Here is a 14,770-nt window from a genome sequence, read left to right on the forward strand (position 1 = left end):
CGTCTCTCTACTGAAACATTATCACGATTTATTGCTGTAAAAAGCTCTTTTGTCCAGAAGGGGGCGTAGTAGGTTAACTAGTAGCACAATAACACAACTTTATCTGGTTGCTTGACATGTAAATGAACATAAAACATCTTGGATTTGGGTTGATGAACTTCCTGATCAATGTGCTGTCATACACACACATTCACACACACACACACACACACACACACACACGTGCTTTATCAGCTGTGGAGTTTAGTATTTCTTGTTGAATCACAGTGGATGTAACTGGTATTGTGTTAGATTTTAGACCCTGAATAACAGAGAATTACTCTGTAATGTTAAATCTGTTACATTCATGTAAAAATCTAAATTATTACATAAAGTACAAAATAATTGAGTTTTTTCTTTTCATTCTTGACCTTGGGAATAAAAGACTGACAAGAAACCAACTAGTTATAAGTGAAAAGGAGATCACCTGTGTGTAACTATGGGAACAGGAAACACACACAGCAACTGTTGATTTTCAACTTTCTGTTATTTCAAACACAAACACTTTCCTATTTCTTGCCAGGGAGCGGCGCCAGAGATCCTTGGAGTATTCTTGCTCTTTGGTGAGAACATCTTTTTTTCATGTTTTCAGTGAAAAAGCAGAAGGGATAAAAGAAAGAAAGATAATAATTTATAAGAGCCAATGAACTGTCAGATATCATTCTGAGTGCAGGCATTGGCCGGAGTGTCAGTATCAGGTACTTGTACTCACTGCATACTGTGTAAATATTACATTTAACTCAATTTATTCATGTGGAAGCTCTATCAGTTCTATACATCTTATGCAAGATATTTTTTCTTTTTCACTCCTTCTCTCTCTCCACGTTATACATCTCTTCACTTCCCCTCCTTTTCTTCAGGAGGGGATTGCCTGCACTCAGAATGATATCTGACAGAAAACATACATTCATATTAAAGATCTTGAGTTGCAAATTGATGTTTATCATGAAAATATGGTATTGAGTGAGAACAGAATACCGTATTATATAAATCAAAAAAATTATTTGTCCTCAGTGGGGCAATTGATTTATTTATTTTACCATTATTCAACCAGATAAGTCAATTGAGAACCAATTGCCATTCAGAATGACGACCTGGCCAAGAGGCAGCAGCAGGAGGCGAGTCGACACAACATTGATTAGCAGCAGTGGGATGCGTGAACACAAAGCACTTAAATACAACACTAAGACCAGAAACAACATCAAAACACAGTCAACTAAGAAGATTTATTTTTTGAAAACAATAAAACATTTAGCAAATACCTACCTTTTCTTCCTAGAGTTTAGGAGGGAGATGTCAGAGAGTATAAAGGAGTATTTGAATCTATCAGTTGACTGACATTGCTGATGTAAAAGGATGGGAACAATCAGAGAGTTTCCTGTGTGTTGCTGGTTATCTTGCTGCAGACACTGACCATCTTTCTGAGAATATAAACATTATATATGTATATATATACATATATATTCCTATTTTTACTTGTGATTTTCTTTTTATACATACTGTATGAGCACTGTTGGAGGGAGCAGAGAACTAAGAATTTCATTGCTAACAACTGCTTCACTGAGATCTTGAACTTGAACTGGATTTTGCTGACTGTAGCAGTTGTAACTTGCCTAATAGAAGTCACAGTTTGCCTCCTTTAATCACTGCGTCAACAAGAAAAACATTCTTACGGTACAAATCTTTTAGCAGATATGACACTAAAGGGACATTTACTTTGTGTGAGAAAGCAGAACCTACACACACATACTCACTGTCTTTCTCTCTCTCTCTCACACACACACACACACACACACACACACAAACGTTTATGGACAGTAATTAGTGTGTGTGTTGAGCATGAAGAAATTGCAGTCGGGGGGGTTGTTAATGCAGCTCAGGACAAAGGGCTGTCAAACAAACTGATTCTGCTTCACCGACGCTCCCCTACAGGACACATTCCAGACACAAGAAGGCCTGTCTCTAACGCAAAGTGAACAGGGGATTAAGATGAGGAAGATTAATTAAAACATAAATATGGATTAGCTCCTAAAGCTTGCTAACTGATTTATCATTTCCATGTCATTTACTACCAACTCTCTGAAGCCCATTTTCACACAGTTTCTGACAAGCTCAGAGGGAACTGTGTGTGAATGTTTCCCTGTGAGGTTTAATTACATCTTTTATTTTGGTCAAATGCAAATGAATATCTAGGTTTGGTCTTTACTCCCTCTTACTCCTAAATGTGGATTTCCTTAGGCCGAGATACGGCACCATCACTTTACCTCACCAAACCCAACTGACACCCATGGGTGAGTAATTACATCATTAGGCATACAAATGGGCTAATTTAGCTTTTTTTTCTTCTTCTTTTTCTTGTCTAAGGGTCCAAGACTATGACCCAATTTAAATATCCAATAACAACTCAGAGAAAATCTCCTGAGCCAATGGGATGCATGGCGCCACCCACCTACATGCATAATAATAAGGAGCAGAATAATAACACAAGGGGGGAAACTTGCAAAAGCTGCAGCTTGCTCAGTGTGCTTTGGAGATTACTTTGCCTCTCTTAAACCTTCACCATGGTCGACGCCTTCTGTGCCACTTGGAAACTGGTTGACAGTGAGAATTTTGATGAGTACATGAAAGCACTCGGTGAGTAAAAGTCTTCTTTTTCTTCTTTTCTTGTTCTGTTTTACGTTTTAGTACGTTTTTATTTTTTCATTTCCCCCAAAAATGTGATAAATATAATTATGTTCAGATAATTTTTTTGTGCCCATAACAGATGAAATGTTCAGAGGTTGACATAAAACAGGCCATTAACAGCTATATTTTACCTTTGTCCCCTGGTCAGGAGTGGGCTTTGCCACCCGGCAGGTTGGTAATGTGACCAAGCCAACAGTAATCATCAGCCAGGAGGGTGACAAGGTGGTGGTTCGCACCCAGAGCACCTTCAAAAACACAGATATCTCCTTCAAGCTGGGAGAGGAGTTCGATGAAACCACCGCTGATGACAGGAACTGCAAAGTAAGTTGATCCCAACAATTCTTGTCTACATTCCTGATTATTCATAAAAAGATAAACTACATGTAAGTAGACTGTGATTAGATGCAAATTCAAGAATTGTCCTACCTGAACAACCCATTAAACCACCAGTCCAGTCCGCAGACTCCAGGAGTGCTTAACTTGTGTTCAACTAATAAAATTAATTCACAAAAATCGTATTCAATCCAAGACTTTATTCTTAACTCTCTTTCCCCCGTATGTGTAGAGTAGAAAATGACTTAAAAAGTAATTTGTGGGTCGGTGACGAGAATTGACATCTTGAGATCTCCGGAAATAGACCAACAACTGGCTGCATCTTAATGCACTCATTTTCCGCCTCACTTGCTAAAAGCATTCTTTGTCTTTCAGTCCACAGTGACAATGGATGGAGACAAGCTGGTCCACGTCCAGAAGTGGGACGGCAAAGAGACCAAGTTCGTCAGAGAAATCAAGGATGGCAAGCTGGTCATGGTAAGCCATACAGACCCAGATCACACGTAGTTGTGTGACTTTATCAATATACATGACTTAAATGGAGTACATTTACATGTTTTAGTAAATAAATGACAGTTGGGTATCTCTAAGGAAGATACAGATGGTAAAATCATCATCTGGGAAATGTCTTTAGAATATAGCACCAAGAAATACATAGTTTTATAAAATATTTATGATGTTTCAGGAGCTCTCAATATCAACAATTGATACTGAATTGTTGTTATCAAAATCATTTCTTATGAAATCAGTTCTCGTTGGAAACTTCTTTTGCGCCCGAGCTTTCCCATTCACTCTTTTGTGTATGCTCTCATATAAAAAGTATCTCAGGAATCATAAAATATAATACTAGTGCTTTCTTCATGTTAAAAAGGAACAGATTCCTTTTTTATGCATTCATAGTCAAATTAGCTTCCTGTTATTCAACCAATGACCAACCAGTCAGCTGCCAAACACTTCCTCACTAGTTGTTACAAGTTCTCCGCTCAACCACAACGCTGACCTGTCATTTGTTGTTCAAATGAGCAATTTTGGGACGTTCAATTCCCTGTCATGGTAACTGTCTTCTCTCCCCTGCAGAATCTGACCTTTGAAGACATCCATGCGGTGCGTACCTATGAGAAGGCATGAGTGCTCCGGCCGACAGCATCCCAAACTGGCCAAGAAGTGTTGATTTTCTAATTATTATTGACTGTATGCTTCTCTTTGCACTTCATCCTCTTCCACGTGTACACGGCCTGCAGGCTGCACGTTTTGTAAGATTTTTTGTTTTTTATATGAAAACATTTCTGTCGTGATGGATGGATCGTCTTTGCAGCCCTGTGTGAAACATGAAATAAAAAATTAAAAAAAACACAGAGATTAAACTCTTGTCTCTTGTCTGGTGATGTATTGATATTGTGTTATAACAGTTCCATCATTCAATACGGTCAATGAGAGAATAAATATTCCTCAGCCGGAACAATTGAATCCCTATCTGCTCCGTATCTTGACCTCCGACCTTGTGGAGGAGGGGAACAGACCATTAAGTGTCACTGTATTATGAACACAAGACATTATTCTGTAGTTGCACAATAAACAATCTCTTATTACAACACATTGTTTGTGTTTAAGAGCATTTCTGAGAATCAGGGCTAGTTAATTTATAAAACAAATCCAATACAATATCCTATCCCAGCTTCAAAACCTTTTGGTGTAATGAAACGATTATCTGGGACAAAGTGGAGCAATATGCCAAATTATCCCTTCAGAGCAAACGGTTTGTCTCTGATTGCTCCCCTGATGGGATTTTTATCTGATTTTAAGGCCTCAAATGACTCTTTAATCCCAGCCCCAGACGTATGTTTTGACTGGACTGTACTTAAAGGGTCAATTCACCCAAATATATTGTATCACTTACTTCTTTAGTGGTATCATGAAGACTGGTTTAACTTTCAACCTACAACGCATTAACTATTTGCACATGCACAGTTTTTAGTTATACGCTGCTTAAGATATTTTGCACACCATTTTATTGCATCTTGTAAATAGTGTATATATTTTTCATTATAGTCTTACATTTTCTATTATATTTATAATATTCTTATTTTGTGATTCTTTATTGTACTTTTACACTTCTGTACTTTTTGCAGTATATTCCCCTATGCTGCTGTGTCTGATTTGAATTTATCCTACGGGGGATCAATGAAGGAACATCTCATCTCATCTTATCTTGCCGTGCAAATAGCTTTAGGAAAGAAAAGTGAAAAAATCTATGTTACACAAATAAATGTTTTCTGTACATGTGAAATACTTTAAGCTCTTGGGATCCTAAAATCCTTAAAATCAAATAATCCAATAAGAAAAAATCACTCTATGGTTGAACTTCAGATTAGGCTATAATTTGTGATGAGGGGTCACATAGACTTGGCCTCATAAGCCAAAAAGGTTTGCGAACAATTGCTATCACTATGATTTGATGTTTTTACATTTTGTGAGAATAAATGTTTACTTCACTACATTTATCGGACAACTCGAAGGAGGATATGGAATTAGCTGAGTTTAAAAAATAAAACAATCAATACAGGATGTAGTTTCTCTGCTGAAACAGGGCTTTCCTTGTCAGCATCACGCAGTGAAGAGTGAATAATATGAATACTTCTGCCACCTCTGCTCTGTTCCTACAGGGAACAATGGACACAAATAACACAAATATGTGTTAGGACAGAGTGACTAGAGAAATCAGTTTATTATTAGGTAGTATTCAGATCATTTACTTAAGTAAAAGTAGTAACATCACACTGTAAAAATACTTTGAAATAAAAGCATCAAAAGTAAAAGTACTCCATGGTCCCTGTGATATTATAACAATGTATAAGCAGCATTGTGTTAATTTTAACAATGTTATATTTGGTTGGGTAGTTAAATCTAAAACATTGCATCCTATTTTATGAGATCATCATATATATTTGCATGTAAAATGTTCATTTTCTTCAGCACTTAAGTAAATATATTAATGATTCATGGCACTACACTGACTTCCCAGCTCAAACCCTGCAGGAGGACAAACCCTGCACACTTTCTGTTTTCATTTTCAGAAGTTCCTCCCCTTCAGCTTCCAAACACAGGCAATCACGTGACCAGTTCCTCACTGTACTTCCTGTTTATGTCCGAGGAGAATGACCTGCCGTCGTGTGCCGCTTTAGTTTATATGTCTGCAGAGAGATCATACTTTCTGGTTTGAACACAACGAACATGGTTTATCTTTTGAGTTTTGTTCTGCTGCTGAGCGGCGCGGCTCCGCTGGCTGCGGCACCCACAGGGAGCAGCTACCTGCCGGGCACAGGTGAGTGGAAGAGCCCTGGACTTCTGGCTATTCAGAACTCAGGTGAAAAGCTGGTAGTTTATATCTGCCTTATGTCGGTCTTATGATATTTTGGTTAGCTAGTAGGCTTAGTTTTGCACTCCAGTCAAGTTGGAAAAACAATATTAAACATGTGTTGAGATTCAGCTATAAAAATCTATGTTTTTTTGTATTTAATCCTGATTGGTGGATGTCATGTACGCCGAATTTACCCTAAGACATTATGGATTAATGATAAGTGTTCAATGTTGCTGTGAAAGTTACAGTTTGTTTGCACGTGATCAAAAACTTGGTAATTGACTAGTTTTTTAAACGGAGTTTCGCCAGAAATGTCTCCAAAGAGAACCGCACACTCCTCTACACTTAATCCCACATTTAATGGAGCTATTGAAGGTTTCATGGCCTAAAGTTTGGATGAAAGGTTTAGAGTTTGTTTTAGAACTAAATAAAATCAAAAATAATAATCCCCTAATATTATATGTACTATAATTAAGTTATATAGATAAAAAAACAGATCTTGATCTGGTTGTAGAAGCAAAATCTAGTCTTCTTTGCTCTATAATTGTACATGTAAGTTAGTTTGAAATGAAATACCCGTTACGATTTCTCTAAATTTGCACAGATCTGTTTAGTGGTCGTTGTGTGCCCTCAAACTATATTATAGGTTATTTGTCTCTGTCTCTTTCTTTCATCTCTATAAACATGTCATGCTTTCTTCTTCTTCACTTTGCCCTCCATCTATCCAGGCAGGTTCTGGCACATCACGGACCTCCACCTGGACCCCACCTACCACCTGGCCCCAGACCCCACCAAGGTTTGCTTCTCCTCCAAAGGAGTCCCCGCCACCCACGCCGGCCTGTACGGGGACTTCCTGTGTGACTCTCCCTACCGCCTCATCCAGTCAGCATTCGCTCACATGGCACCGCTCACACAGCCACAGGACTTCATCATATGGACCGGGTCAGTACACTGATGAGTAATAATGATAGAGGGAGTGATGGATTAGGGAGGGAGATTATACTGCTTTTTTCTTTTTCTGGAACCAAACACTGAATAACCTCAAGATTTTTTGCATGAAAATGATCAGCAATGTGATTAACCAGCACATAGGAACAATATCTGTGGCTTTTACAGTAGTTTCATATCCTGTTCTCTGTCCTGTCTCTCCTTCTGTGCTTTAATGTGAGAACTAAACCACTCTGAGGTTTCAGAATTGAAGAACAAGGATGTTTCTATAGAGTGATTTCCCAACTTCCTCAACGGAGTGTTTCGTAGTTATTTGTTTTCAGCCACGCTAAATTGTACAAAATTGATGATAATTTCTTGTGGTTCAGACATCCACAGGATGCATTTTATTTTTATTTTATTTTTTACGTTATTTGGTTAATTTCCAAGTACCTGCAAAACTAATGACAGTCCATAATAATGATACATAAGTACAGTGCTCTTTTAATATGTCATGCAACTTCAGGGTAAGCACAGATTCTGCTCAAGTTGCACTGACAACTAAAATTCTCTTCGCATTTAGTCTGGACTCACCTTTACTGTATCCTGTACTGACAGTACGGGATAGTTAAAGAGGTGAGGTGATGTTTTTGGTTAAGGTCAGGGATTTGATTGTCCTGCGGGCTCCTGTAGGAAGTGTACTACTCTGTGTGTGTGCTTTCATGTGTGTAAGCAAACAGAAGTGTCACTTCCTCCGGGTTTTGCGAGGTCCCAGCTGAATATAAAACCCACAATTTCACTTTACTTTATGATCTCTCTTGTGGTTTGTGGTTGAGCACCCAGTGGACCTTGGGATTCAGACTGCAGCTAATGATTCTTTTATTCCTCTCAGTTCTCTACATATTTTAGTGCTCAGCTGGTTACCACTAATTAATAATTAAAGATGGAGACTGTACAAGACTGACACATTGTATTTGAAGTCCCAAAGCCTCATTCAAGCACTGAAGCACCACCTCAGACCTTGAACAAGGAGTGAGAGATATCCACTCGCCCTGAAAAGTAGCTTAAAGAACCGCTCTATATTCTCTGAGGGAAGTGGAAACTACACTGTGATAATGACACAGAAAAAATTGTAAGCACAGTCGTGAGCATCAGTCACAGCAGTTCCTCCATACAGCTTTCTATTAATCAACAGCTAATCAGCTAAGCCAGGAATTCATAGGCTTATTAAACATGCTTAAGAGAACGCCTTGCCACTTAATCCTTTACCCCAGGGAGTCTTTTTCAAGTTACTGTGCAAGCAGATTTCTGCTTTATTCTATTGTTATTGGGCTTTGTAGCATTAGTTTGCCTTTTTACTTTAAGGGAAAATCCATTGTACAGTGGGATTAATGCTGTTTCTGCAATAGTGTACTGCTCCACTGGGCCAACCATGTCTGGAAAAGAAAGTCAGCAGTTATTCTTTGATGGACAGGAAGTACAGTAGTGTTGCAAAATGAGGGGTTTCCTTTATTTCCACTGGTAGCGCTGACTGGTAACTCATCACTTACCGCAGTTACTTCTCATCCGTTTACTGTAAAAAGCAAATATAGGATATTTTGAGTCTGCTCATTTATTTTGTCATTATACAGCCCAACAAAAACAAAGTCATAGTCCCTCATGCCTCTCCGTTCTCAGTTTATTACAATCTTATATTCATACTTTTGGCTGTCATTTCTCTCAGCCCTAATAAGACTGTACTTGCCAAATGAATTGCTGCGATCTGGGAACACAGTTACATTCCTACTACAAAGTCTGACGGGAAAGAAACTTGAGCAGTCAGATAAGTTTCACAGGTTCTAAGTAGCCAACAGTTTAGCTAGATTATCTAGAAAACTTTATTCATTGGATAATAGCAAAAGTGAGTGCACCTGAAATGCTGAAATAATTGCTCATTGCTCAGGAAAACTGTGTGCAAACAACTGTGATAAATCCAGTATATTAAAGTCGACTCAAGACATTCTGGGAAATAATTAAAGCATTCATCTTCAATTTCACCATCTATGTCACCATGTTACAGTTTTAGCAAAAAAAACTACTGTGTCATTATTACAAAACTACAAGAATAATCCCCAAATGGTGATAAAGATCCTTTTAGTAGCACATTGTCAGTGTCTTTGTTGTGCAATTTTTTTTCTTGTCGTTTCTTGTTAAAAGTTAAATATATTAAAAGTAATTACTGTAAAGTCAGGAAACCCTGTTCAGATCTTCAAAAAAAATTGGAAAAAGCATTGTACTATAAATGCTATTCCCTTGTCATTTATACAAAGTCTTGTGTCTGAAGGCATTATGGTGAATATGTACAATACTGATACTCTTTAACTTCTCTGTGGCCCATTTGACTCGGGTTTATGATACTGGATTTTTTTCCCTCTCTTCCAGTGACAGTCCACCTCATGTCCCTGCAGAGGAGCTCTCTACAGACTTAGTGATCCAGGTGATCAGCAATATGACCCAGACCATCAGACAGCACTTCCCCAATCTGACAGTCTTCCCTGCCCTGGGAAACCATGACTACTGGCCTCAGGTAACGTCACAGGACGACAAGCAGAAGAAGCTTTGCTCAGAGAAGAAACACTGATGTTTACAGGTCAAATGATGATAGCATGTAGCATCACATGAGTTTTCACTCTGTTCCGCCAAGCTTGTACAGAAGTGAGTGAGGGAGGGAAGCTTTTCTGATACAGAATCTAAAATCAATTTGATCAAGGAAATTATTTATAGTAGAATGTATATCTGTTTTGTTCAAGTATAAAAAGCATCTAGAGGCAGAATTTTATTATTTGATAAATGACTGAGCCCCAGTAATGACTGTGGATAATAACTGACATCAACTAGAGCTGCAATGATTAGAGTACCGATTGATTAGCTGACTGACTAATTGATAATCGATAAATCGTTAAAATGCTGTTTTCAGCCTCTCAGATATGGAGAAGTCCTGCTTTTCTCTGTTTTATATCTTTGGTTTTTGGACTGACAAAACAAGCCATTTCAAGATTTCACCTCAGACTTTGCAAAACTGGGATGTACATTTTTCACTATGTTCTGACATTTTATGGATCAAACAATCAATAGATTAATCTCGAACATAATTTGCAGTCGAAAATGAAAATGATAGTTAGTTGCAGCCCTAACATACACATCATGTGATGCCAATATTTGCAAACCCTAATATTTGAAGAAAGGAAATAACAATTATAGCAATGTATTTTATTATAACTGCCGTTGTATGTGAGACTGCATCTCATGTTGCCATGTAACATGCTGTTTGTATCGTTCTTAGGACCAGATGACAGCCTCCACTAATGCCATCTACAAAGCTGCTGCCCAGCTGTGGAAACCGTGGTTGCAGCCTGAAGCTCTGCTCACACTCTCACAAGGTGACGTGTTAGTGCATCAACTAGTTTGTTTCTGTCAGATATGTGCAGACCTACAGTGTTAATACATAAATATATTAAAACACAGAGAATTAAGGGTTTCATTACACCGGCAGCACTTTCATATCATTCCCTCAGTCGTTGGTATTTGGATTAAATACAAATAGAAATGTTGACCTTTTTATTTGCATATTAAAATATTACATTTGCATATTGAAATACTACATTTGCCTACTGAAAACATACATTTTCTAACTAACTAACAAGTAAAACTTTATTTTGTGCTTTGCTCTGTTCCTGCAGGTGGTTTCTACTCCCAGCTGGTAAAACCTGGTTTGCGGGTAGTTAGTCTCAACACCATCCTCTACTACGGTCCTGATAAAGTCACAAGTAACATGACAGACCCTGCTGGACAGTTCGAGTGGCTGGAGAAAACTCTGGAGAAAGCTGCTCAGAGCCTGGAGAAGGTCTAACAGTTGCTGTTTTTATGTCTCAAACCCTGACCTTTGACCTGCCTTACAGTTCAGATTTCAAGTCAGTACATCTTTGTCAAATAATTTATCATACCTTAAATGTGGCTTACTTCTTTCTCCAGGTTTATATCATAGCTCATGTACCAGTGGGGTACCTGCCCTTTGCCAGAAACACCACTGCTATAAGAGAGAGCCACAACGAGAGGCTGGTTGCCATCTGCAGGGAGTACAGTCACGTCATTGCCGGACATTTCTATGGCCACACCCACCGTGACAGCATCATGGTGCTGTTGGACCAACAAGGTTAAAAAAACAAATTACAAAAAGGAGGTTAAAGATGTTTTCTATTGATATAGTGGACCGTGATTTCACCGCCTCAAATAGGACTCAGCTATGTTTTTTGTTATACTCACAGCAAAGGTTAACCATGCTAACCATTAATAGCATGTTCCTGCTGCGGCCCATGTGTAGAGCGATAGACCACTGTCATGGTTCTGAAGAGTTTTCATCCATGTATAAAAGCAAATCTGCAAGAGTGCAGGACACCACCAAAATGAAGATGGATTTACATCCTACATAAAAGAAAAACCTTTGAAAGCCAAAGCTTTGATATTCATTCTGTTAAAGGTAAAGGCTCTGTGCAGTAACCACATTTACTTTAAAGCACTGACCGTCCTTACCTTTTTGATAATGAATAAGTCAAATGCATATTACCTTTTCCCTGAATTGGGCTTCAGTATAACTGCAGCTTTGAGAAATTGTGTAAGCATCCAGTGTACGAGGAGTGATTAGAAAACAAATAGATCTCCAGATGAGGATCGCGGACAGAAGCTTACAACCTGAGTGCATTCCCTGTTTTGTGCAACTGATTTGTATTGTATTTTTGTTTGGCTTTCTCGTTCTCCAGGTAAACCAGTGAATTCTCTGTTTGTGTCCCCGGCTGTTACACCGATCAAACATGTTTTGGAGCCCTACTCTAACAACCCAGCTTTCCGCATGTACTTGTACAGCAGTAAGGACTACACTATGTTGGTAAGAAGCTCTGTGCTGCACAACCAGATCAGTTTATTGGAGGCCAAACCAGCCCAGAATATAACAAAACTGCACCAAAAGTACATAAAAATATGTGAAACAATGTCCAAATACTTTTGGCCACTCTATCAGAAGTTGCAGACAATATGTCATAAATGTATCTCTCAAATATTACATATAGTGAATCGATAAATCATAAAGCAGATGGTATAATCTTGAAATCACACCTGGCAAACTAAAATCTGAATGTTTGATACATTCGGTCTGACAAATTTGACAAACGTGGGGCTTTACAATCGACGCAGACCTGCTCTTGTGAGATCCCTGATTTTTATTTCACACCGAAAACCTTAAAACACGTTTTTTAAAGTTTGAAACTATTCAGAGGAGAGCTGAGAACTGCTTGATTTAGCAAACATATTGACAAGTTCAGGTCAAACTGAAACTGTCCTGCACAAAAAATTACCTACTCTAACTTGTATCTCTCTGACAAAGACAGAAGAAAGAATGTCCCTCTTGATGATTAATCACGGTGCCAATCAGCACACAAAAACTGTTTCTGGCTTTCATAAAGACTCCTTTCTCCTCTCTCTCTTTCTCTGGGCTTCTCTCTCTCTCTTTCTCCCCCTCTGAAGGATATCTGGCAGTACTATTTGAATCTGACGGAAGCCAACGAGAAACAAAGATCTGACTGGAGGCTTGAATATATCATGACTGAAGCTTTTGGACTTACTGACCTGCTGCCACAAAGCCTGCTCCAGCTGGGCCTGAGCTTCAGGCTGCCGCAGACCAAAGCCTTTGACAAGTATTTCAGTCACTACATGGTCAGCTACAACAGCAGCATCATCTGTGGGGGAGACTGCAAGGTCAGCCAGGTGTGTGCGGTGCTCTACCTGGACCAGCTGTCCTACTCCAAATGTGTTGCAAAAGGAGAATGGTAGCGGATTGAAACTGAAGGATTGTCGTGGGATTTGTCTCAAGATTCACATTTAGTTTCTGATTTTTAATTTAAAATCAAATTATTTTTTACTCTGCTGGAATCATGAAAAGGAGAATGCCATGCACTGGATCTGCTCCTCCCTAATATTCATCCAACTATTTTACCTTTTATGTTTTTTTTACAAGCAACATTTTCATCAAACAAATTGCACAGCTCCACAGTGAATCAGTAGTTTAATATACCGATGCAATGTGAAAAATATTAGAAATACTTTGATAATACTGAATTGCAGCCTTCAAAGTGCCTTAATTTCTCATCTGACCCCTCTTCCTCTCAGTTTTACTTCAAGGGAGAATGGTGGCATGAATGTGGATGGAAGGATTTATCTCAGGAATCTCATTTAGCTTTTGATTTTAATTTTTTTTTTTTTTGTACTTAATGAGAAAAATCATGATGAAGGGTATGCCATGCTGCACATGGATGAAAATGTAGGATTCTTGAGGGATTTGTCTCAGGAGTCGCATTCAGTTTTTTGGGGGTTTTTTTTCAAATAATACATGTTGTTACCTAAATGATGGAGTCATAAAAAGGGAAATGGCAAATATTTATCTGGGAAAAGAAAATGCAATATAACAAATTTTTATTTCCAAGATGATTTTTCATCAGGTGACATTAGATATTTTAGTTTTTGGTATGGAAACGTTGCATTGCAGACCTCAAATAGCAGTACATAAGTAATTGAAAATAGAGAAAATATTCTTGTAATCATGTTTCAAGAGTGATGTTGACTCTAAGGGATAATAGCTAAGACATAATAGCTTTTATCTGGATATGTCTCATAAAAAAAGAGTAAAGTATCTCATTTGAAATCTGTTCAGAATGAGTTGGAGCTTCTTAGTCCATCGTGCAAGTTGTATCCCTTCTTGCACTAATGGATTATACCTAATCTGTGGAATGATCCAATTGCTGCCTAATGGGACCATCACTTGAGCTGATGGTGTTGATTAATCATGAACACACACTTAGATGTGCCATTTTAAACATGACTATGCCCATTATATACAGTTTATCACATAGTTGAAACATGTTTGTTAAATATAAAATTCCAAGTATGAGATGTGAACTGTTCCAGGAATACATTTAATTTGTGTCAAATGTGTGTGAATGATGAACTGTGGTGATTTGTGTGACGTTACCAGTGCTGTGACATAAAGATGCAATATGAATAGGTAACACAATTAATGTTACATATCACTTATTTTTCTACTAAATAAAGATCTTTATTCAAAGAATGTGTTTAACCCACCTCCTCTGTTTCACAAATAGGTCATTAGAGCAAGCGTGTTACGGATGATAGAAAAAAGAAACTTAACTGCAGGGCTGTAAGAGTTGCTAACTTGAAAGTCACAGTGAAAACTTGTGCAGGCTAGTGTGTCTCTGCAGGGGAGGCAAAGGAACAGCGACTAACCTCGTCTGACCCCCTCACTTCAATTTCACCCTCTTCCCAGCATCAGCCCCCCGGTCTTATTCATCTCCTGTTCAAACTTTCCAGAAACTCCTCTCTGTT

At 38.3% G+C, this 14,770-nt stretch overlaps 2 protein-coding genes across 2 annotated transcripts; both read left to right on the forward strand.

The window, feature by feature from the left end:
- The first annotated feature begins 2,529 nt into the window (after positions 1-2,529).
- On the forward strand, positions 2,530-4,421 carry LOC127367820 (fatty acid-binding protein, brain). The gene is made up of 4 exons (XM_051407957.1): positions 2,530-2,673; positions 2,873-3,045; positions 3,433-3,534; positions 4,135-4,421. The coding sequence occupies exons 1-4, from the start codon at positions 2,601-2,603 to the stop codon at positions 4,183-4,185; spliced, it is 399 nt and encodes a 132-aa protein (XP_051263917.1). The 5' UTR covers positions 2,530-2,600; the 3' UTR covers positions 4,186-4,421.
- A 1,754-nt stretch (positions 4,422-6,175) lies between these two features.
- On the forward strand, positions 6,176-14,495 carry smpdl3a (sphingomyelin phosphodiesterase acid like 3A). The gene is made up of 8 exons (XM_051407947.1): positions 6,176-6,379; positions 7,144-7,357; positions 9,764-9,908; positions 10,665-10,761; positions 11,062-11,225; positions 11,354-11,534; positions 12,139-12,263; positions 12,899-14,495. Exons 1-8 carry the CDS (start codon positions 6,289-6,291, stop codon positions 13,202-13,204), a joined length of 1,323 nt encoding a protein of 440 aa, XP_051263907.1. The 5' UTR covers positions 6,176-6,288; the 3' UTR covers positions 13,205-14,495.
- The last annotated feature ends 275 nt before the right edge of the window (positions 14,496-14,770 follow it).

This window comes from Dicentrarchus labrax, unplaced genomic scaffold (genome assembly GCF_905237075.1).
Source record: "Dicentrarchus labrax unplaced genomic scaffold, dlabrax2021, whole genome shotgun sequence".
Classification (NCBI taxonomy): domain Eukaryota; kingdom Metazoa; phylum Chordata; class Actinopteri; family Moronidae; genus Dicentrarchus; species Dicentrarchus labrax.

Bases quoted from the DNA above. Each gene is read 5' to 3' on its own strand.
- LOC127367820 (XM_051407957.1), top strand. From the start codon at position 2,601: ATGGTCGACGCCTTCTGTGCCACTTGGAAACTGGTTGACAGTGAGAAT. The intron at 2,674-2,872 runs GTGAGTAAAAGT...TCCCCTGGTCAG, and splicing joins TGAGTACATGAAAGCACTCG to GAGTGGGCTTTGCCACCCGG. The intron at 3,046-3,432 runs GTAAGTTGATCC...TTTGTCTTTCAG, and splicing joins CTGATGACAGGAACTGCAAA to TCCACAGTGACAATGGATGG.
- smpdl3a (XM_051407947.1), top strand. From the start codon at position 6,289: ATGGTTTATCTTTTGAGTTTTGTTCTGCTGCTGAGCGGCGCGGCTCCG. The intron at 11,226-11,353 runs GTCTAACAGTTG...TTCTTTCTCCAG, and splicing joins CTGCTCAGAGCCTGGAGAAG to GTTTATATCATAGCTCATGT. The intron at 12,264-12,898 runs GTAAGAAGCTCT...CCCCCTCTGAAG, and splicing joins GTAAGGACTACACTATGTTG to GATATCTGGCAGTACTATTT.